Source organism: Zingiber officinale, chromosome 8A (assembly GCF_018446385.1).
Source record: "Zingiber officinale cultivar Zhangliang chromosome 8A, Zo_v1.1, whole genome shotgun sequence".
In the NCBI taxonomy this organism is placed as follows: Eukaryota; Viridiplantae; Streptophyta; class Magnoliopsida; order Zingiberales; family Zingiberaceae; genus Zingiber; species Zingiber officinale.
The window spans coordinates 46114322-46137576 of NC_056000.1; the positions used below are offsets into that span (position 1 = coordinate 46114322).

The 23255-nt window shown below is 38.7% G+C and overlaps 5 protein-coding genes and 1 long non-coding RNA gene across 6 annotated transcripts; 4 read left to right on the forward strand and 2 right to left on the reverse strand.

Annotated features, from left to right (window-relative positions):
* The first annotated feature begins 378 nt into the window (after nt 1-378).
* LOC122008803 (RING-H2 finger protein ATL73-like) lies at nt 379-5400 on the forward strand. Its single transcript, XM_042564651.1, has 3 exons — nt 379-862; nt 965-1036; nt 5103-5400. The coding sequence occupies exons 1-3, from the start codon at nt 394-396 to the stop codon at nt 5255-5257; spliced, it is 696 nt and encodes a 231-aa protein (XP_042420585.1). The 5' UTR covers nt 379-393; the 3' UTR covers nt 5258-5400.
* On the reverse strand, nt 2163-6997 carry LOC122008801 (ubiquinol oxidase 4, chloroplastic/chromoplastic-like). The gene is made up of 9 exons (XM_042564648.1): nt 6744-6997; nt 6184-6367; nt 5668-5761; nt 5420-5535; nt 4257-4365; nt 3259-3327; nt 2766-2837; nt 2648-2695; nt 2163-2557 (listed from the first exon to the last, which is right to left on the reverse strand). The coding sequence occupies exons 1-9, from the start codon at nt 6917-6919 to the stop codon at nt 2436-2438; spliced, it is 990 nt and encodes a 329-aa protein (XP_042420582.1). The 5' UTR covers nt 6920-6997; the 3' UTR covers nt 2163-2435.
* LOC122008806 lies at nt 6306-6666 on the forward strand. Its single transcript, XR_006119377.1, has 2 exons — nt 6306-6442; nt 6529-6666. It is a non-coding gene; the product is annotated as an uncharacterized LOC122008806 (long non-coding RNA).
* Nucleotides 6998-9684: 2687 nt separating the features above from the next.
* LOC122008804 (ethylene-responsive transcription factor 3-like) lies at nt 9685-14074 on the forward strand. The gene is made up of 2 exons (XM_042564652.1): nt 9685-10608; nt 13719-14074. Exon 1 carries the CDS (start codon nt 9969-9971, stop codon nt 10563-10565), a length of 597 nt encoding a protein of 198 aa, XP_042420586.1. The 5' UTR covers nt 9685-9968; the 3' UTR covers nt 10566-10608; nt 13719-14074.
* Nucleotides 14075-16036: 1962 nt separating this feature from the next.
* LOC122008805 (peroxidase 40-like) lies at nt 16037-17362 on the forward strand. Its single transcript, XM_042564653.1, has 3 exons — nt 16037-16163; nt 16258-16449; nt 16541-17362. The coding sequence occupies exons 1-3, from the start codon at nt 16116-16118 to the stop codon at nt 17108-17110; spliced, it is 810 nt and encodes a 269-aa protein (XP_042420587.1). The 5' UTR covers nt 16037-16115; the 3' UTR covers nt 17111-17362.
* Nucleotides 17363-20022: 2660 nt separating this feature from the next.
* On the reverse strand, nt 20023-21150 carry LOC122008802 (probable CCR4-associated factor 1 homolog 6). The gene has a single exon (XM_042564649.1). The coding sequence runs from the start codon at nt 20904-20906 to the stop codon at nt 20100-20102; it is 807 nt and encodes a 268-aa protein (XP_042420583.1). The 5' UTR covers nt 20907-21150; the 3' UTR covers nt 20023-20099.
* Nucleotides 21151-23255: the final 2105 nt, after the last annotated feature.

Here is a 23255-nt window from a genome sequence, read left to right on the forward strand (position 1 = left end):
CGAGTGGGAGGCATGCTCGCCCCCTAGTGCTTCATCCTACTTCCGCCCTGCCGCGCGTGGTCGAGTTATGTCTATCGTCCGGCCGAGCGGGGATTCCGCTCGGCCCTTGAGCGTCGGAAACCCAACGTTGAGCTGGGCTGTCGCACTGTCGCTCGGGCAGGTTTTGTCGCTCGGGCAGGTACGTCGGCTACCCGACCGGGCACTGGATATTGACTATTTTGACTCTGATTCCCATGAGTCATTGGCTGCTCTACCATCTGGGTCCCACATTACCACCGGATCAGATATAAAAAATAAAAAATAGATTTTGATAAGATCTTATGGGACCGTCGGCCGTGGCTGGATCTAAATCATTCCAATTTATTAGGCTTAGCCTCTCTTTTCCTCTGCCCTATGTGTCCTTCGGCTGACCCAGAGGATAAGCTTCTCCGCCGCGCTGTTTTATTGATGTTACTCGCCGGCAGCCTCGCCTCGCCCTGCCTCAGGCTCCTCGTCGTCGCCGCCGCGGTGCCAGTGGCGCTGCTGCTCGCCGGGCTCTCCGTCCTGGTGGCGCTGCAAGCGTGCACCGTCGCCCGGGTGTTCCGCCGGCGGTCGGCCAGGTGCAGAGGGCGCGGAAGGGGGTTGTCGACGGAGGAGGTGCGGAGGCTGCCGTGCTACGCCTTCCGGCCTCCGCTGGCGGCGGCCGAGGAGGAGGCGGAGCAGTGCGCGGTGTGCCTGGAGAGGTTCGGGGCGGGGGAGCGGTGCAGGCTGCTGCCGCTCTGCCGGCACAGCTTCCACGCGCAGTGCGTCGACCCGTGGCTCCTCACCGCCCCCGTTTGCCCCATTTGCCGCACCCGCGCGGGCGCCGCCGCCGCCGCAAAGCGTAACGGCTAAGAGAAGAATAATTCATATTTATACAATGATAAAATATATTTTAAGAGAATATTTTATTTGACTTAATCTATCGTACTCTCGTTCGGGGCAGATTCGGAATACCACGACGAAAATAATCTAGAGGAGGCGGAAGGTATCGACGATCAGACGAAGAGTAACATGAGTAAGATTCGAATTACTTTTATTTTTAGCAATGATATATTTAAGAGAAGAATCTTAAAAAAAAAATTAAAGATAAATACGTAAATTCATGATCCATTATTTTATTTTTTTTAATGTCATTTGAATTTTTTTTCCTTAAAATTTCTTCTATCTCATTTTTCTTTATAATTTTAGGAATAAGATCTAAAAAAGGTTCGAATTATCTGGGTTCATTTCTTTAGAGAATAAATTTCTCCTACCTAAAAGACTGCTCAACACCTGGATTTATTATCCTTCCACACGTCTTAGGGCCGAGCATTATCATATTCTTACCGTACATTATTAACATGATTTTTTAAAATGCACTCTAATAATTGTGCTCGATTAGTTTGCCATAAGCTGCCGGTAGAAAACTTTTATACGACCGGATCTATATGTATAAATGCAATAATAATAATTCTATTAAAATTCACAGTTATTCTTTTAAATAAAATGAACAATGATTTATTTTAAAATCCTTGAGGATGACTTAAAACATGTAGTTGAATCATCCACTGTGAGTTTATCTTCTAAAAGCCCTCAATTATTAGAGTGCATTTTAAAAAACATTTTTAAAATTAGCCTTATATATAATAATACAAGAAATATATTTTGTATTTCTAATAACATTTAAAAACATTTCAATTATTAGTCTCATAAATAATATAATAGATACATTATCACTTAAAAGATATTTACAGCATCTTTATTAAATATTTTTTTAAAACAATTTATGTATTTTAGTATGGGGATAGTTGCTAATTTTAATCTTAAAAAAAACACTAGCTATTCCTAAAAGTTATATATACAAATTATGTTGTAAAATTATTGAAAATATGAGGGAAGATTTATCTCTTTAATTTTTTTTTCAAATAAAAAAACATAAAATTAATGGACTGACCAATTAATTAATGAGCTAAATTATAGTAATTAATGCGGTGGCCTAGATCCATGCACATGATGGAAAGCATACCGTGCAGCAATTATTGTACTAAGAAAGCAAATCAATTTGCGGAATTAAATGCACAATTATAGATCAAAGGGTAAAATATAAACTGTTTTTTAGGAGGATAAAACATTAAAGATAATTAATAATTTCAAAAGAAATATAATACAAAGCTAACAACTATGTTAGTACTCAAAGCTACACTGTCATTATTTGGAGCCAACATGAAATTAAGAAGCCTTTAGTATTCCTGAGACATACGATATCGATCCATCTCGAGCAGGGACACGAGTTGTGTGCGATCGACATCTATTTCATTTGTAGGTAAGTCAAAGAAGAACTCATGCTTTTTTATCAAACAAGTTAACAAGAGAGTCATCTAAGGTTTACTATATACAAACTACGTCTACTTATGCGTCATTGAGGCCTTCGACATTCATTCAGAGGTTTTGGGCGAGTGCGGAGAGCGAAGATTCCCGTGAGTTTGGCAGGCTGCCATTGTCTTGCAGTGTTCGGCTTCATCATCGCGAATGTTGATGAAAACGTCATAAAGATTTTCTGGAGAAGATGAATAGATATCATTCAACAGTCATTATATAGGGGTGGGTCATCAATTAGCAATACATCCAAACAATCAAGCATAACTACCTATTTTGGGTCTCCTAGTCTTGGGAGTTCTTGAGGTTTGGAATTCGTCTGAAACATTGAGAAAGTATCACAATCATATGCGGGGAAATTGGGACCAAACAAGATTCAAGAATTTTACCAAACAGGTATAAATCTTCATTCAGGTAGTAGTTAATGGCAGCTGCTGGAGCAGGCAATTTTTTTAGTTCATCTGCACAATTGGAAGAAACGTATCAGATATGTGAACTTAATTATGTGACATCTATCAAGTAGATTAACATGTCATAAAGTACATTATTTCTTTCTTTTCCTGCTATTTTCTTTATTTTCCTTACTAACTAAAAGAAATGAGAATATCATCGATAAAGCTTCCAGAGTCTTGGGCTTCTAAATATAAAGTCATAAATGTTTAAATTACCTGTAATTCAAATAGGTAACACAGAAATAGGATATGCAGCACTATATCAATTAAACACAGGTACAACTATTTGGTATGGATTCTGAAGCATAACCATATATTTACCAAGGTCGATCTAATGCATCATAGTCATGTAATTGATGCATATCATAGGATTTTTTTAAAAAATTTATTTTTTGTGAAAAAAGAGTGAAATTTCAGAGAAGCTATGCACCTCCTTGAAGCTTTATAAACTTGTCATAGGTTGAATATGCGTGCTGCTCAACACATTCCGAAAAATGATCTGCGGGTAAATATGAAAAGATGAGAGGGAAAAAAATGGTGAGTTGTAGCTGACATTTTTGCCATTTTTTAAATCAAAAATGGCTTCAATAAATACATGAATAAATAAATTTTTAAGCATATGCGAAAGAAACAGCCTCTTGCAAAAAAGCAGGATAAGGCTGCGTACAATGGATCCTTACCCGGGACCCCGCATAGCGGGAGTTTTGTGCACAGGGCTGTCCTTTTTTTTTTATGCAAAAGAAAGTACTCAAAGCTAAACTAGAGCAAGAGTAATATAATATAAAGGCGCAAAAAAGTATCGTAGGCCTACGATATCTTAAATACCATCAATCAAGTAGGGTTCGTGAAGTAAACTATTAATTGTTTATATGATAAATAAATTGCTATAAATTTATTATAAGCTTTCATTAATTGCAATATATATTACATGGTATAATAAATAATTATAACGATAAATAACTTGAATAATTATTTATAATTACTAATAAAGTATTTATTAGTGATGATTATTTACTTGTAATTATACAAGTAAATTGAATAATTATTTATAGTTACAAATAAATAATTTATTACTGATAAATATTTACTTGTAATCATCAGGAAATTTAATTACAATTATAAGTAAATAATTATAATAATCAGTAAATAATTAATTTGTGGTGTAACCAATAGTCTAGATGCACATAACAATTTATAACCTATTGCATCAAATGTTAATGGCAAATGATTTTTAACATCAACTTACAATTATTTGTAGGTAAGTGTCAAAACTATATTAGCAGGGTGTGGTACTAAAACTCTAACACGGTTCAATATTTCAATCCTTTATTCTAACTACCTTAGACCTTTGTAACCATGCAATTTGGGCATCTAAAGGAATATACCAGTGAAATATATAATTGTACAAAGACAAAAGTTTATACTTACATGCCATTCTGGGGCTCAACATGTACATTCCAACAGTCATGAAGTAGTAAAAGAATGCAACAAATGGACCGAGGAAACGATCAAACCAGAAAGCATTGCCCCCCAATTCCTGCAGAAAGGAAGCAAGAGTGTGATAAAGAATATCAGAATGTTAGAGTCCAACATTCATCTAATACAGACTCTCTAATCAATAGATGTATCATCAAAGAGACCAATCGACTTGCGGCATATAAAAGTGATTATCAACTAGGAACTCACAATGTGCACATTAAGGCATTAAGTGCGAGTAAGATCAGTATGGAAAAAATGAAATAAAAAACATAATGTGCACATACTAAGGTTTTAGAATGTGAGTATAAGAACTACAAAATTAGGAAATAAATACACATTCTTAGGAAAAACAACTGTATTATGCGAACTAACACTTATGAAATATCATGTTCCTTTCATAATAGTGAATTAACACACTAGTCATTAACTAATCTAACATGAACAAAATTAAATTGAATTAATCAATGATACAAAATAGACAGATGCAACCTTAAGAAACATATTTACAATGATATACATCACAAAGTGTGGTCCTAGGCAAGCTTAGGGCCTCTGATGTGGCCCTCCCCTATGATGTCTTATTGTATCCAAACAAACAAAATTTTTTCACTATATATATCAGAATAGTGAACTAAAAACTATAGTATGCATAAAAGAAATATATCTATAATATATATATATATACACACACAAATCTTGATTGGCGTAAGGCTTGAACTCCTAGTTTTCTTTTATCTTGCCCTAACCATGTTTGTGGGTTGGTCTGCTGAAATTTTCACGTCTCTCCCTACACAGATTATGGCGCCTGGATCAAAGTGAGGACGAGGCTCTGGATAAGTCATATATCTGAACTAGTATGTCCAAGGCCCTGGATAATTCATATTTTGGATGTAGTATCCCCAAACATAATCGACCCAGTAGTGGAAACAAACAAAAGAAAAAAGATTTAGAGCTTGTAAACCATTTTGTAAATTCACCTTAAATTTGAACAATACGGAAACTTTAAATTTGAACAAGCACAAACAAGTTTAGAAGATTATCTGGAATTTCAATGAAAAGTAAAAGCCACAAGAATTGTTCATTGCAATTGGAATGCAACAGGAAAATTGTACCTCCATGATAAGTAGGTGGTGAAACTCATTCCAGCTTTCAGCAAAATGTACTTTCAGATAATCAGCCCTTCTCCACCAACCAAAGCTCTCATACAGGTGCAAGACAGATATAAAAGCTACATGATAAAAAAGTTCAATAACAAATAAGAAAACTCAGTGGAGGCAAAAGGATTTGAACCTTGAACAATAGAACAAAATATAGCATGGTCAGGAAAAGGTTAATATATTAAAAAATATAGAGAACTCACCAAAGTATGGGACTCTAGCTATGGTTTCCAAGACATAGAATCTTGCATAGTGGCGATCATGATATAACGAATCAAGGATATTGATTGTTGTATCCTATAAGAAATATACCTTAGCAAGTTAGCTATTAACCTAAATCCACTTCCAAAGAGTCCAATGATTAATAAAGGAAGAACAACTATCACAAATAAAATTTTAAACTTTTAAGTGATAAAAGAGGAGAGAAGAGGCTAAGGCCATTATCTAAACTATCACTCTAACTTTGTTACATATTAGGCTTCACAGACATATATAAAGTATCATGGTTGGAAATATCAACAGACTAAAAAAAATTCTCCAAATACTGTATTCGCTTCAATTTACATTCAAAAACATGCAGTTGTTTGCTGCTATGGGCAATTTGCAACATAAGCCTATAAGCATATATAGTATTAAGACAAATGAACATGTATGGAGAGCTAAATTTCATCTAAAGTAACATCTGCAAACAATTGAAGCATGAAAAAGTAAAAACATACTGTCAGAAAAATGTTAAAGGACTGTTCAAGCTTAACATTCCATGATACTGGTTCACTGGTTCCTGGTTCTGAATTGGTTGCGTCTTTCTCATTGTACAGTAGTTCTTTTGCAGGAAAAGATTCCTCCACTTTCACCTTCTCATCTTTCTCTTGCACCGTTGCGGCCTTCACTCGATTCAACCTCCTATACACACAGCAGCAGCGTTTCGTCAAAAACCCTTTTCTAAGAAGTCACAGGGAGAATCAAATCAACAAAAAGGTCTTGTTTATATCAATTGTAGATTAAGCAAATTCCTAGTAATCAACCTTCAGAACATTTACTTCAATAAAACATTGAACTTGCAGCGGAAGTAACCATACCGATCGAAGAAAGAAAACAACGAATCAACAAAAAGACAGAAGCTTGAGCTATCCAAAAGGGCACAACGGAAGCTTCCTTCGTGCAGGAAAAAAAAAAAAGACCCCTCTTTCATGGCAAAACACTCATCAAAATTTAATCGCCCACCAAAATTTTTAAAACCAGCAGGGAATTCCCAAAACACATTAGAGGGAAATCATACCTAGAAGAGGACCTAAGAGAAGAACCAAAGGGGGAAGAAGCTGCACGGGCGAGAGGGTTATAGAGGAAAGGAGTAGCAGGATCGCGACGGGATCTTCTAGCACTTCTTGGATCGGTCTTTGAGAAGAGCAAGGAAGGAGAGAAGAGGGGGGCAGTGGCCATGGCTCCAAGCTCCATTCTCGAGCTAGTTTCCTGCTTGCTTCCGCGGCAGCGATTGCTCTCGTTTGCCTTCCTCGCTCGACCAATTGCTAATTTGTGGCCGCCAATGATTCCGATCGAATATTCCGTACGATTTTTTTTAATGTCAAAATTTTACGTTGCCCCCTCACAATTTATCAAAATATTCACTTCACCTCTCATGGTATCAACATATCAGTTTACCCTCCAAATCCATTTCATCTCATCTCCTCCGCCTATTTTTTAATCAATCTAAATCATCCTAATAGGGTGAATATGGAAGAAGTTGAAAGTTGCAGGGGCAACATGATATTTCTAAATATAAAGTGGTCAAAGAAAATTGATAGAATTATTATTATTTTCAATTTAATACATTTCTTGTTTCTATTTTGACCAATTTTTAGATCACCACGCTTAAAAAATTACAAATAAGATGAGGGAAAAATAAATTGAATAATTATCAAGGTTATTATAAATCATTTTGGATGTGTATAAAAAGAAAAGTTCTACCCTCTACTTAGAAGAAAGAAAATCTACAAAATCAACTTATCTTTCTCCTTAAGAACTTTCCTCCTTTGTACACAAGGAGTAAAACTTTGAAAGTGTGTATTTGGTTGGGTTCAATTGGTTGCCCCTCGGCGTAAGAATCGCACCATTTCGGTCAGTTCAATCGATTCAAGTTTAGAATGATAAAGTTCAAGTGATACCAAATAAGATTCGCTATCAACAACTAAGTTTCCAACCAAACACAAACAATAATCATTGGATTCATGTAAAATACTCTGAAAAGAAAATAGCTTCTGATAGGGAATTCAAGTAGAATGGGTACAGTTGCAGATCATTCAATTGCCATTCAACTTACATATGCATCAAGCAAGGGGACTAGCAAGAAGCAAAATCAAAAACAAAACGTGCTTTCTAAGCCAAAAACAATATTTGTTTCCACATCTAAGGAAAGATTCTGTACAAGAAATGAAGCAGGAATCGGTTTTTGTTTGAATAAATTCCACAATCATCTAAGCTTATTCACTTGTTGAGACGGCAAGAATCTCTGTGGTTTTAGGGGCTGGTGTTCTCCAAAATTTTGCAAAGGGCTTCTTCAAGAGTTGCCATCTATGTGGATTCAACTGGCCCATCGACTTCAGCTGCTCTCTGCGAGAATTCCTGTTGGCATGCCATGGTCGACATCTCCAACCAAGGCCGTAGCTGCATGTGAGTGATTCACATATCAGAAATCAACAGCAATGTTGAGAAGCTACAATTTATACCAGTGATTGGCTTATTCAGTTAATGGAGTTGGTTCTCTTATTAAGATACAATTTGGACCATGATGAAGCATTTAAACTAGAAATGGCTGCTTGAGATGGTGAAATTGTGATTAGAACAAGGATGATTCAGAATTATGCTCGAGTCTCGCCTTGACAAGGACATCAAATCTTTAGTGAAGATATGGATAAATTATTCAACTGCATCCTTGTTCCTTCAAATATGGACAGGCCCTCGGTCAGAAGCCGTGTAGATAATGTGGAGAAGAGACCACATATTTTGCTAGAGCCGCTGCTCAAGAGGAGGAAAGTGACAATGTTTGGATATGTGGATAACAGTTTCTCATATGGATTGAACGATCTTACACCATTTGAAGTATTTCAATATTAATGAACCAAAATTTTCACAGAAATAATTATACAATTATAACAGGATTGACAACAAAATATCATGATAATCTAGCCTGGAGAGGTGGAAGGTAGGCTCAAAGTTGAAGATAGAGAGGTTAGCCAACACTAAGTAATTTTGGCCTAAATTGATATGTTTCAAATCTTTCATGATAATTCTTGCCCAAATTGATGTGTATCAATTTTGAGGTACAGAAAGAATATATACATGGAGCTTGATTCAGAGTTTTACTATCATAATGTATCCATATCTAAAATTTCAACCGTTGAACACAAATATAATTAAGGAAGAACGGATGCAATAGATGTTCCAATAGTGAAGACCACCCTATGGATCCTGAAAACATGATGAACATTCAACCAAAAGAACAAGAGAAATACGATAGATAAAGATTTCATCCAAAATGCTATTGCTGATCAAGCATTATGTTCTACAGAACGTAGTGAGAAAAGTATGCTTCAACTATGTAAAATCCCACCAAGAGATAACTCAATTACAATAAATAGCTATCAATCGGCCAAGGCAAAACGAAAGGATAACGAATCCCAGCCCACTGGTGGAAACTGGAAAGATATGGAAATGCAGAATGTATCTATTACAATCCACAAAGCATCAAGAAAACAATAGTGAAAAATAGGGAGAGAAAAAAATGAAATGGGTTACCTTTGCGGAGAGACGGGTCTCCTGAACTGCTGACCAGGTGTTCGACGCTTTCCTCTTGAGAGCGTTGGGAGGCGGAACCCTCGCCGTTGCCACAAATCGGCGGGTTCACTGAGCGAAAGAAAGCCCGACTGGAGCGCCGCGGCCTCTCGGCCAGCGTCTCCTCTCGCTGATACTGATGAGAAGAAGGATCGAGGATTGAGCAGAGGTCGGGGAAGGAGGAAGAGCGGTCCCTATCTTCGAGAAGAAACACGGATCTCGCGAGAATATTAACAAAAAATATTTTTAAATATTATTTAATATATTTAAAATAATTTTTTAAGAAAAAAAATAAGTCGGTTGGGCTGGGTCCAGTGCGACATTCCGGACCATCTCCTGGACCGTCTCGGCGGAATCTGAGGCGGTCCGAAATGGGCCGGAGCATGCGAAGGGAAGGGAAGGGAAGGGGAGGGAGGGAGGAGGAAAGAAATCAATGGGAAGAGCGACGGAGACGTGATGGTGACGCTGACCCTGACCCGTCGCAGCGCAAACAAACAAATCCTGCTCATCTTTCCTTCTTCGGGTGGCGTGGCGTGGCGATGCGATCGATCGCCGTCGATGAAGCGACCGGCCCACGGATCGGTTCTTCGCCCTGATCCTGCTCATTTTTCTACGGCAGATTCGACCTCCCTCTGATCCGATCTCCCCCATCCTCTTCCCCTGATTCGTGGACCAGATGCGGAAGGACCGAGTTCCGGCGGCGGCTGGCGCTGCGGAGCCGCGCTTCCGCGGAGTGCGGAAGCGGCCGTGGGGGCGGTTCGCCGCTGAGATCCGGGACCCCTGGAAGAAGGCCAGGGTGTGGCTCGGCACCTTCGACTCGGCCGAGGCTGCCGCCCTGGCCTACGACGCCGCCGCTCGCGCTCTCCGTGGTCCCGCGGCCAAGACCAACTTCCCCCTCGCGTCCTCATCCTCCCCCGCGCTTCCTCCCTCGACCTCCCCTACCTTGCGCCGCCCGCAATTCCCATTCGGGCAAGGCCGCCATGTTCCGGCATCGAGCGGTCACAGCAGCACCGTGGAGTCGTTCAGCGGACCTCGTCTCCCTGCTCCCGCGCCAATCCATCGGCCGATGTCGCAACTCGGGAGGCGGGCCAAGCCGCCTCCCCAGCGCGTCCTTGATGGCGACGACGACTGCCACAGTGACTGCGGGTCGTCGTCCTCGGTTGTCGACGACGAGCGTGGCACCACATCAGCGCGCATGAACACACTACCATTTGATCTGAACCTGCTGCCCCCACCCGACGATGACTTCCAAGCCACAATGCTCTGCCTCTGATTCACCTGTCTCACATCAGTGCTGAGACAACATTGCCAAAAGAGTTGGTTCTTTTCCTTCTCCCATTTGCATTAGTGATTGTTGCATTTCTATACTTGCTTGCCATCTTATGTTCGTATTCAAATTCATGTCGTGGTTTTGCTTTTCATCTGATAAGAGGATTAGAAGTTGAAGATTGGACGGTATCTGATTAGTAGATATCTCTGTTTAATCCCCTTAATATTAGATTATCTACTCGTTTTGATGCATATGATTAGAAAGAAGCTGGCTATCTATTTACCATAGGATTTTATTTTATTTTTCTCTTTAATGTGTGCATCTGTTTTAACTGCCATGATTGTAAGAATCAACTAAAAAATCTACTTTGTCCACATGAAGAAATGAATGAAGAATTGAAAGAAACAGAAGATAGAAGAATTTTTACAAAGAGAACTAGATATTCTTAAAATCTACATTGTCCACAGCAGATGCTCGTAGGGTTTTGGGGAAATTATTCAAAAAATTTCTGCATGAGGATTTTTTTAGAATATCATTCCATATTTTAGCTGTAAAAGTGGTGGGAAGTTCATGCATCAGGCTGCCCTTTATTTTAACCATAAAAGTGAATATGGAGATATATCATGTTTCTGGTTATGTGATGCTTATTCTGTTTCTCGATACTCCTCTCATGTCATGGTCTTGGTAGTTAGAATTTCTTACCGGAAGTGTATGAATAGAATAGTTTGTTTCTCTAACTTCAATTGTGTATGCTTGTAAGTCTAACTGAAGTTATTTGGATTTGGTGGTTGTTCTATTGATTAAGACTCCTATGTGAAACTGCACATTACAATAAAATATGCTGCTAGAAGTGTATGCTGTATTGGCAATTGTAATGTATAGACTGCATAATTTGGTTACCACTATTTGTCTCGAAGGTTGGAGAACTATATTTCACCGCAAATTTTGTGTGGTTTATAGAGCATCATTAAAATAGTTAGTTTGTCGTCTTTACATATTACACCTTGTTGCCTTTTTTTATTATACAGTCGTATGTTGCAAATTATTGGTTAGTCATAATTATATTTGATTATGCTATATTCCTTTTTAATTGTCGCTTTGGATAACTGGTAAAAAATTTGAATGTTTTATCTGTTATGACTGCCTTTTCCGGCATAATTGTCTTTAAGAATCTTGTATTGCATGATATGTTGTCGGTTTTAGATTGATCATTTAATATATCCATGTATTAACTATTTCACTCATCAAAAGTTAATATTTCAAGTTTTCTTGGACCATCAGGACCTTAGAGATTTCTTAGGCATCTCTTTATCATCTTTTAATTCTTATATATATATATATATATATATATATATATATATATATATATATATATATATATATATATATATATATATATATATTAGGCATGCATTTATGAGTATATATTCTTCTTAATAGCTAGCATGGATTTACATAAGGTCTTTAGTGCATGGATTACGCCTTTCATGTCTTTCTTTAAATTGCATCTAAGTTCCCTTTTCTATTGTCCTCAGTGGTCAAAATGGAGGTGAGCTTCTAGAGTCTTCTATGATCATAGTGTTCCCCTAGGTTACAAGAATTATTTATGAGACATACGAAAAACAAGCTTAGTTTGACCAACAACCGCTTTATTTAATGGTAAGCGATGGAGGAATTTTCTCGTTGAAAAAAAATCTTGTTACTCTTGCACGCTCCAGCACAAACGTGAACTTATCTCACATCAAATGTAGTATAGAGACACCTCTAGTCAAAGATTAAAAGAAAAGTAGTAAAAAAACAATAGTATAGAGATGAGAATGCTATGTTAGATGTGGTCAAAACCAAACCCAAACAAAAGGATAATATAATAGAGACGAGAATGCCACATTCAATATGTGAACTTACTAGAAATAGAAGGTATGGATATTTTCAAAGACAACTAATAGTATCTATACTTGGAATACTCAAATATATTGATGTAGGGTAGGGGTACAGGGAACCAAAGAAAGCATTAGTGAATGTGATAAAAATAAATAAAAATTAAATTGAATATTTACTACTGCAATTGCTAAGATTTAGATAGTTGATTCTAAATAAGTTGTGCAAATATGGCTTGATGCACTAGCAATTTCATTTCATATTTCTTGTGAGCCATAGTGTGACATATGTTAAACATAACAAAGTTAATATGCTTTCCTTGTAAAAATTGATCTCATATGGAAATATCACTCCTGGTTAATAGTTGTCAACTTTCGTACAGTTGGACACCAGTAAACAATCATCATTCATGGCTCAACAAGATTAATTCCCAGCCAAATCCCCACAGGGGTTTGATTATGTTATCCATGCCATCTCTCTCTTCTTTTTTTTTCCCTTTCTGAGTTCCTCTACAATTTATGTCTGGTGGTTTTTTTTTTAAATTTTATTTTGTATTTGTGGGATGTTTACTTGGCTGAAAATAAATGAATAAATAAATAAATAAACTTTTAAATTCCTTTTTGTTTATTCAAAAGGGAGAAGAGAGAGGGGTAAATTTTCCCATCCAATTCCTCAATATTTTATTTCCACTCAGATTGAATGAAAATGGCGAGAAATATAGTTTTAGTTCCCTTCCCACTCCATTCAAGTAAACAAGATGAATGGAACAAAATTGGTGTAAGATATTTTTTTCTTTTTCTATTACTTAAACTGCTATAATTCTCTCCTACTGCCCCTTGAAGTAATGAAGTAAACACCACATTAGTGATATAATGTAATTTTGTTTCTGATTCCATTTGCAGTGCAAATCTTGTGTTCCAATCTACATTGTGTAATAGATCAATGTCTCAATTAATGTTTTTTATTTTTTGCATTTCTGGTCAAAGCGTTACGGCTCTGACAAAGAAAGTTTGCAAAGGAGAACTGAGAAGTGGTGGGACAATTGCAACTACTTTTCTCTGTGATCGTTCTAGTATATCTTCCATGGTCATACTGATAGAGTTTAAGATTAGCTAGTGTGGCTTCGATAGTCATGTTGAGTTTATTTTCAGACATTTCGAATAGAATTTTGGACTAACAATTCCCCGAAAGATTTGTTTTCCAAATTTTGTTTTAACTTTGTTCCTATTGTAAATTATTTTTGTAATTTCGTTGACTATGTGATCGATTTTTTTTCAGCTCATGTCAATCTTCTCACCTTTGGCCTGAAAGTTCCATTGACACTTAACAATACATCAAAACAATGAGGAAGGGGCATAGAACAGTTTCTTGGATTTCGATCATTTGTCTGCAACGAAGACACAAACCCCATCAGAGTTAAAATCATGAGACGAAGGCAAACAAACCCAGGTACTCCTATGGTTTGATCCATCCATGTAATTGCTAAAGTGTAGAAATAGAGAGATTAACTTCGAGGATCAAATTCCTCAGTATGGTTTGAGTTTTCCAACTTTTTTCAAGCTGTCAACTAGAACCTGGTTCGTATTGTTTCGAATAGCTGACCCAATTCAACCAATTGATTCGAGGTGTCCAAAGTATATAAGCTTTACTTTGTTGTGCAAAAAGGCGGGTCCCGCCGCCCAACGGCCCCCTAGGTCTGGCCCCACAAGGATCTTAGGAGGAGGTAAATCAGCGGTGAATGTTAGTCCGGGTAAAGCGTGGTGTCTCCGGAATTTAACACAGCCGGCCCAGATTATTCATCCAGTGCGTGTCCGTGGACCTTCGACCCTACTACTCATTGTGCAAGGATGTCACGCCTTAACCGGTTGATCCAGCCTGCGGGGACATATATAAGCTTTACTTGCTGCAAAAGGTTGGAACCGCCAACCTAACGGCCCCCTCAACCCGGCCCCACAAGTATGAGAGGGAGTAAATCACGGTGAATACGGGCCCAGCTATGACATGGTGGTCTCAGGTGTTTAGCACGGACAGATATTGATGTTATCGCATTTGTTGTCGCAGACCCTCGACCTCTCGACTCATGCTGCAAGAATTCATGTCATAACCAGTTGATCCCGCCCGTGGGGGCATCATATATATAAGCTTTACTTGATAACAAGTGAGGTGGATGTGAGTCTGATAGGGCCATATAAACAGATGGTGTCATCTTTTATTTCTCCCACCAAATCAGATCTTTTACTTGATCTATTGAGCTCACCGATGATCAATGTATATCGTAACTGCTCCTCTGAGTTCCCCACATGCCTTCTGATCCCTAAGACTAAGCAGGTGACGACGACTACTGTCTCACCAAATACACGGTGATTCTGACAAGGACTGAGCATCAATCATTCCCCATATTCCCTAATTATTAGCAGACAGTGAGTGCGTCTCATGTGGTTTGTCTATGTTAGAAGACTCGAGGGATTACTGGGGTTTTGATTTAGTTAAGCTTTGGTTCGCTACCTCGCTCGATTTTAGGGTCAGTTTATCTGTAGTGTACACCCTTATTTACTTGTTTCAAATCAAGGGAGAGGGTCGCAGAGCGTATTTTGCTGAATTGTATAAAAACTTGTTTGCCAAAGTTAGACGAATGCGACATTACCAATTTATCGGTGCACATTCGACAAAAGCCTAGGGGGCAAGGCGGGCCATCAGGAGTTCGGATTTTCTGTCCTCAAATTTTTCTATCCCCGTGTCCTTTTGTCGATCGGATGGATTAGATTATATTTCAAGGATGTCTTGCATATCACGAGGATATTACACACATCTTAAGGATGTCATGATGCTTTGAGATGTAATTTGATCCGTCCGATCAGCAGGGGACATGGGACAGAGAAATTTGAAGACAGGATCCGAATTGGGCCATCAGTCGGGGTGAGGTGGGCAATCATCAAAACTAAAGGCCATTGAGTAAGAAACTCAATGTCAGGCAGGGTGATCAGGTAAGGCGTCGAGGCCAATGGCAATCGAGTAGGGTGGTGACGATTGAGGAAGAGTCAGCCAATCTTGCTGTCGGTTGAGGTCCTTGAGGAAAAGCATCGAGTGAGGTGCTCATCATCAGGTAGGGTGGTTAGGCAAGCCGTAAGGGTGGGCAGCGGCGAGCATCAGGGACAAAACACAATCGAATAGGTGACGATGATCAAGGATGTCGAGCAATCTAGTCACTCATCTTCATACATTGATGATCTTCCTAAGTTGATAGAGTTAGTAAATAGAGATTAAACGATATTAAAACACTAGCTCATTTAAAACGCGAAAAAGATATAATAAATGTATTAGGAACAAAATGTAAATTTCTTGGAAGTGTCCTCAGCCGTCCAATGCAGCGAGATTTGATCATGATGATGATGGAGGATGACTCTCTCTTCCTCCTCCCTCATTTGCCTTTATAAGCCTTCAAAGCTATCAGTCCCTCGTCAACAACATCGGCCGGCAATGTCGCCAACGACCGTCCTCCTCCTACTCAGCCTCGTTCTACAGACTCCTCTCAATGCTCTGAAGACGTCCAAAGACTGCATTGGCGGCGGCGGCGGCGATGGTTCCTTGCAGTTCGACTTGTACCTCACCAGCTGCCCGCTGGCGGAGGCCATCATCTTCTCCGGCGTGCAGCGTGCTGTGGCCGACGATGCCCGCATGGCCGCCTCCCTCCTCCGCCTCCACTTCCACGACTGCTTCGTCAATGTCGACCTCGCCACCGCCGATTCCTTCATTAAATTCACTCTTTTATCTTCTAGTGTAATTTCATCATGGCGTCTGGAACTGTGCGGTGATTCAGGGTTGCGACGCGTCGGTGCTTCTGGACGACACGGCGGAGATGACGGGGGAGAAGACGGCGGGGCCGAACGCCAACTCGCTGAGGGGTTTCGACGTGGTGGACGGGATCAAGGCGGAGCTGGAGATGGCCTGCCCGGAGACGGTTTCCTGCGCCGATCTCCTCGCCATTGCTGCCCGAGACTCTGTTCTTTTGGTATTTATTTATATATCTGCGAAATTTTCACTTTGGCCTTCGCAGTTTCCGCATATGTCAATTTTCACTTTTGTTCATGAAATTTACGCAGTCGGGAGGACCGACATGGCCGGTGGAGGTCGGCCGGAGGGATGGCACTGTCGCCAGCTTGTCCATGGCCACCACCAACCTCCCATCTCCGACGTCCGGCGTCGCTACCCTTCTCCAAAAGTTTGAAAACGTCGGCCTCTCCGCCAAGGACATGGTCGCTCTCTCCGGCGCCCACACCATCGGCAAGGCCCGCTGCTCCACGTTCGCCTCCCGCCTCACCGGCACAGGCGACCGTCTCTTCCTGCAGTCTCTGCGGCAGCTCTGTTCTGGGTCGCCATCGTCAAATGGGACGACGACAGCCTCATCGTTGGTCCACCTCGACGTGGGCTCGCCAATGGTGTTTGACAACCAGTACTACGCCAACCTTTTCGCCGGCGAGGGGCTACTTCAGTCGGACCAGGCCCTGGCTGGGGAAGCAGGGGAGGTGGGCCTGCTCGCAAAGGCCTATGCCGCAGACGAGGCGCTGTTCTTCGAGGACTTCACGGCCTCCATGGTGAGGATGGGCAGGCTGGCGCCGCCAGCGGGCAGCTCTGGCGAGGTCCGCAAAAGTTGCCGGGCAGTCAACTCTTAATTAGCTTAAGCACTATATATATATAGCATCAATTATCATAACTTAATCATGATGATTAACTAACTAATCACTAGAAGTATACTAGCGTCCTAAGTATGCACCAGTGTGTTACTGTGACTAAGGTAGAAACAGATGTTAATTTGTGGGGTTTAGTGGTTAATTTGAATGTTATCACTATGATTTTAATTAGGTAAACTATTGGATCAAAGATTAAAGAATCAAGATCAAAAGCTATGCATCTATAAAACTCTAAACTCTCATCGTTTTCATAATATCTCTTCAAAGAATAGAAAAATAGACCGAGATGAAGAAAATATATCGATAAAAACTAAATCCAAATTAAAACTAAACCTTATATAAATTCACCTTATCAAAGGTTTAGTTCCCCTGGTTCATTTCGATCAATGAACCACCATCAAAACTTGATCAAGCGATTGTGAAGATAAGATATTAGACGAAATTAAACCTTAAGTAGAAGTCTAGGATTGCAGTGGTTTAATTTCCTTCAATTCTTATGTTCAATACACAAAGTAGATGAACACTCACTCAAAAGTATAGCTCAAAAGCCATGATGCCTTGCTATTTATAATCTCATCTGCTCTGTTTAGTATCAGAGGTCCTTTTATTTGCCCACACCAAGTGCATGTTTTGAGCAATCTATTTTATTATTTATATAATTATAATAATAATAATATAATACACGCATAGTAAAATATTTAGAAGTGTATAAAAGAATCGATTTGAATTCCTTCTAAATATGTATAAATTACACTTCAAATCTATTAATCTAATAAACAAATTAAGCCGCCTCCAATGATAATTAAGTGTATGAAATAAACTTCCATAAAATCAAACTAATTATCTCAAGATCAGTTGACCCAAAGACTTAAATAACTAGTGCCAACTTTATATATATATATATAAAGACTAAACTCATAAAAGTGCTTTTAAAATCCTCTTAATTCTCTTTTACTGTAATGTAAAATCATAGTAAATGAAAAAATTTCTTTTTGAGTAATAAAGATATGCGCCTTTTCTAGAAAATAAATTTCTTTTAGCTTGAGTGAGTCAATTTTTTATGCATCTTTGAAACTCTTCACTTTGTCCATCAATATTCTGCCCTAAGTCCAAGAAGATCGATTGAGTAAAATAGACTAAACAATCTAAGCAAATCAATCAAGTTAGTTTGTTTGGCCGGGCTGAGCGAGCATTCGAGCATTCTTATTAGACTGTGATACCGGCAATTTGAGTAAGCCAGACGATCCAAATGGTCTTAGTCGAGCGAACAATTAGATAGGGTGAGTTGATTAGGTTGGTCAGTCCAATCAAGTTTAGCGAGTCAATTAAGCAGACACACCTCGCGCATCCATCTAGCCTGACACAAGCAATTAAGCTTAACTGGTTGATTCTGAGACTAGACAAATCATCATCAGCCAACATGATGGGTCGACCAAATCAACTAATAGGTGTTTTTCTTCTGATCTAGATTAGCTAATCTATCATATTACAACAGCATGGAGAGCTCACAGAAATAGAATCACAAGGGAAATTAATCTTAAAGATACTGGCAGCAACTTCATCGATGTGTTTGCTCCAACCATAAGCATCAAGATTGAACGGGGAAATAATAGACTTGAAATTGCAAGCAATGGAAGAATAGTTAGTCATTCATGTATGTCATAAGCAGGTCCAAAAACCAAATTAGCAACTAATACAATATGATACTGATATCAAATATATACACTTAAAATGAAGACAATCGAGTTCAGAAATGTATCAACAAGCACAAGCGCGAAGATCCACCTTCTAACAGACCTATCAAATTGTAACTCCCAAGTAGACTTATTCAAAACCTAAAGAAAAGAAAATTGCAAGGAGACACTGAATTATCTGCAAACCAAACTGAAATATAACTCTCAAAAAATGATTCAACCAACTTTATTTATCTACTAAAAATGGTACTTTTTTTTGTCTATTAGTAGTGCTGTACAACAATTTCAAGCAAATCAAAGATACAATGAGTAGGTCAAATAAATTCCACGAAATTCGAATGAGAATGTGAACTCACAATTAGAGCATAGAACTAGAAGTCATTAACAAGATATAACTGCAAGTTTTCCTTATGATTTGCAATAACTAATGTTGCTTATCCAAAGGGCAAATTGCTGCTTCAGATCATATATGATACAATGTCATAAACAAGGATAAATTAACAGAAAGCAAGGCAACGGGTCCATGTAAAAATGGAGAGGTGAGGATCCTAGTTTTATCAGGAAATAGATGACTTGAAGAAAATGTAATAGGTTACCTGCTCACTATAACGTCTCCTTGTAGACACGCGAACATGTCAAAGCAAATGAACTCTAAAATCAAAGATGCATTTAATAAGGATTAGGATAGTACAAAGGAAGATCATATAAATTCACCAAATGAACAACACCAATGCAAACTTGTAGCAGAAACCATAACAAGTTTTAAGAAATACCTCAATTTCCTCTCTAGTTAGTTAGCACAGAACTGCAAGAAAATCTGACCTACTTGGAGAATCCCTCTTCTGCTCAAGAAACTCTAGCAAGAAATTATTCACATTAACTGGTGGAGAGAACCATCAACCGTAATGAGAAAAAATTATATGCACCGAGGTAATTGCATCACCTCTATGGTCTTGATTTTAAAGTCTTGCCAGCTTCTCTACAAGATAGTGCAAACATCTGCTTAAGAAACATAATGTGAAAGCAAATGGTAAACAGAACACAACACTTCGAAAGTGTAGCCTTCTGAATTCTGTAATGGTTAGTAACAGATAAGTATAAGAGATTGCAAGCAAGATAAATATGAACCTACGAACAATGCAAAGAAGCAAGAACATATTAGCATGGAAAAGCAAAATATAGGCATATAAATGCGTACTCTTCAAATAAAGTTTTTCTTTGATATTATTTTTTCCTTTTTCAAATTCAAAGAACTAACATCGCCGAGCATTCTGCCCTCATTCAGTTTCCAGTCCATACATAACTCCAGCATATCTCTCAATCGGCGCATCAAAGTGTTTCTCCAACAGTTTCCTGAATGTCCAAGCAGTAAGCAAACTATCTGAACCAGCCTGATGGCAGATCCCGACCCTATCGATCTCCAACTGCTCAGCGAGCTTGTTAAGACCCCCATGGAAGCTGTTTGAAAACCTCATGAGGTGCTTAATGTCGTACACAACAGGGAAAAACGTCCTGACGAGTTGGAGGAATTCCTCTCTTGTCTCCGGCAACCTTCTGCAAGTCAGGATCTTGAGGAGGTATCCGAAATCGTAGGCACAATGGAAGGTCACCCAGCTGATAGAATCGTTGAGGACGACGCCCGACGACATGAGGAGCTCCGCGAAGCGCTTGGCGTCCACCCCATGCTCCCGATTCATGGCGAAATCAATGCCCGACTTCTTAAGGAGATCGATGGAGTCAGGGTTGCTGATATCTCGGTCGACGTCGAACTCCATGAAGTTAAACTGCCACACGATGGGACGCCCAGATTCCGAGAAAGGGAGGATCCCGGCGGCGTTGGTGAAGGTTAGACCTAGCTGGATCAGGTGGAGGAGGTCGACGTTGGCGCGGAGGACATGGTAGTTGTTGTCCGCGTGACACATGAAGTCTCCGAGGGGGCGGATGGCGACGCCGGGGAACTCGGTGTCCATGGCGACGAAAGGGAAGTCGTCGACGATCTCGCGGATGATCTCGAACTCTGCTTCGATGTTGCCTGCCCAAACGTCGCGGATCTCGACACCGCCAGCCTGGTCGCTCTTCGACATAGAAGATCACAGCCGACGAGCATAAAGAAACCCTAGATCTGAGTTCGGAGGGATGGAACTGGAAGATCAAACAGGGATCGATTAGGGTTCTGCAGCGCGATCGATCGATGAAAGACGGCGAAAATGAAGCTTGCTCTGTTTCTATTTTTTTTTTTTTTTCTTTTTTTGTTGTCGGCGTTTAAAAAACGTGAAAAGGCGACTATTGAACAAAACGCCCTCCCACACTAAGTTATTACGCCAACAACGACCTCGCTTTGCAGAGACAGGTTATTTATCGAGAAGGAGGAGGAACGAGTTGTGGTGTTCCGCTGGAACCGGATAACGCTTAGTACCGACATGGACTATCCGTTTCCAGATGTTTCACGTTTGGTCAGGTAAACCGGCGGACCGACTCGGTGAAGCTGCGGACCCATGTGGAGCCCCACTTGCAGGAGACTATAGACCAGAGGTACAAAAGTGGGTGGTTGTGTGTGTATGTCTCTGTGATTACCAATTTCTTTTTCTTTAGGAATAAATTTTCGTTTTTAGAGTAAAATTAGGTAAAAATATTTTTTTATTAATTAAGTTTAAAAAAAGCATGTGCACTGACTTATTTAATTTAAATTAGGCATCGGATTCCGCCCTAGCTCACCTGCTTTACTAGATCCCATGCACATGCATCTCTCTGTAATAATATTAAATAAATATTTGTTATGAGATATTTTCATTTATTATTTCTTAGATAAATATGTGCGCGAATATAAAAAATGTAGTATTATTATTCCCCTAGACTATCCTCCTTTTAAAACTAATTCTATGTTAGTTAGGCAAAAGGGAATTAATATAGTTAAAATATGTCAATAGGAAAAGAAGAGAAAGGAGGAAAGGCAAAAGGAAAGAAGGGTAGCCACTGTTATGAACCATAATAGTGTGATGCGAGCAATTCAGTCTGCCATGAGCATGTAATAATCATGATTCATAATCAGACCGCTGTCTCACAATTGTTGTGAGCAATTCGCCACTAAGTTGAAGCTCAGATAATAGGTAAACATACAAAGCTATAGGGTAATTGCATTAATCTGTTTAAACTTAATGTACACTTTTTTTTTTGTTCATCCACTTTATTCCCACAACAAGCCTTTTTCTGTGGCAGTATATTGGCCAATAACTTAATTACATGGTTAGGACAGTGACAAATATTATTTATTAGCTTAATGATAAAAATAAAAGCATCACAAAGTAATAATTGAGCATTAGAATAATATACAGAAAATCAAGGCAGTGCAATTGGAATCCGGGAAAGGGATATATTTAATTGTGCTTTTGCAAAGAAGAAATATGCCCACTCCAAATGAAAGACACACTTCCCAAGGCTCACTTATATGCTTCAGCCCCTTTTTATAATTATAGCTGTAGAGTCTTGACACCCCATCCTATTTATTTTATGTGTTTATCTTCTAAGCATCATATTTATTTTTTTTAATTTTTTTTAACTTAAATACTATAAGCCAAAGTCTAAACACTAAAACATAAACTTAAATACTATAACTTAAGCTCTAAACTTTAAAAAATTATACGGGGTACTCAGGCGATATAAGTAGGGTATCAAAATCCTATAATTATGTATAACTCTCTAATATTATTATTTTTTTAAATATAAAAAATAAAAAAATCTTCTTCATGATATAATTTTCATCAAACGATACTTCTTTTATTAAAAACGTTAAAATAACATTCCGCATATCCTTATTTAAGGATTCTTATATCTGTGAGACTGTAACAATATATAAAGTAAAATTACTATATATTTTTATATCAAAATACTCTTATCAATTTAGTTAAAATTAATTACAATTGATTCAATTTGATCTAAATAAATTTCAAAACTGTTATAATAACTAAATCATAAATATTATAAAAGTGTAACACAATAATATTATAGTAGTTAATAGTATACCTGTTATAATAATTTTAAAGTGATTTTGATCATTTTTTAAACAATTTTAATTAAGTCTGATAATTTTGATCAATATATAAATATTCTAAGTATAGCAATTTTAATTGAGTTGAATATATATATATATATACACACACCGTTGATGTGCTTCACCCCCTCTATACGGGACTACGTCAACGGTATGAGGAGGTGGTTGACATGGTAAGAGGGCTCTATTTTGAAGGGTTTTGGTTTTAGAGTTTAGAGGTTTCAGTATAGTATTAAGCAAAAAAATAATTACATTAGATGTTCATAGAGTGTGCTACATAAAGTATGTGGTATAATATTCCTCTATTTCTATATGTATATTATACACACACAAGAATAATAACTTGCACATATTTATGTGAGTGGTTGTGGGTGACGTTTAACAT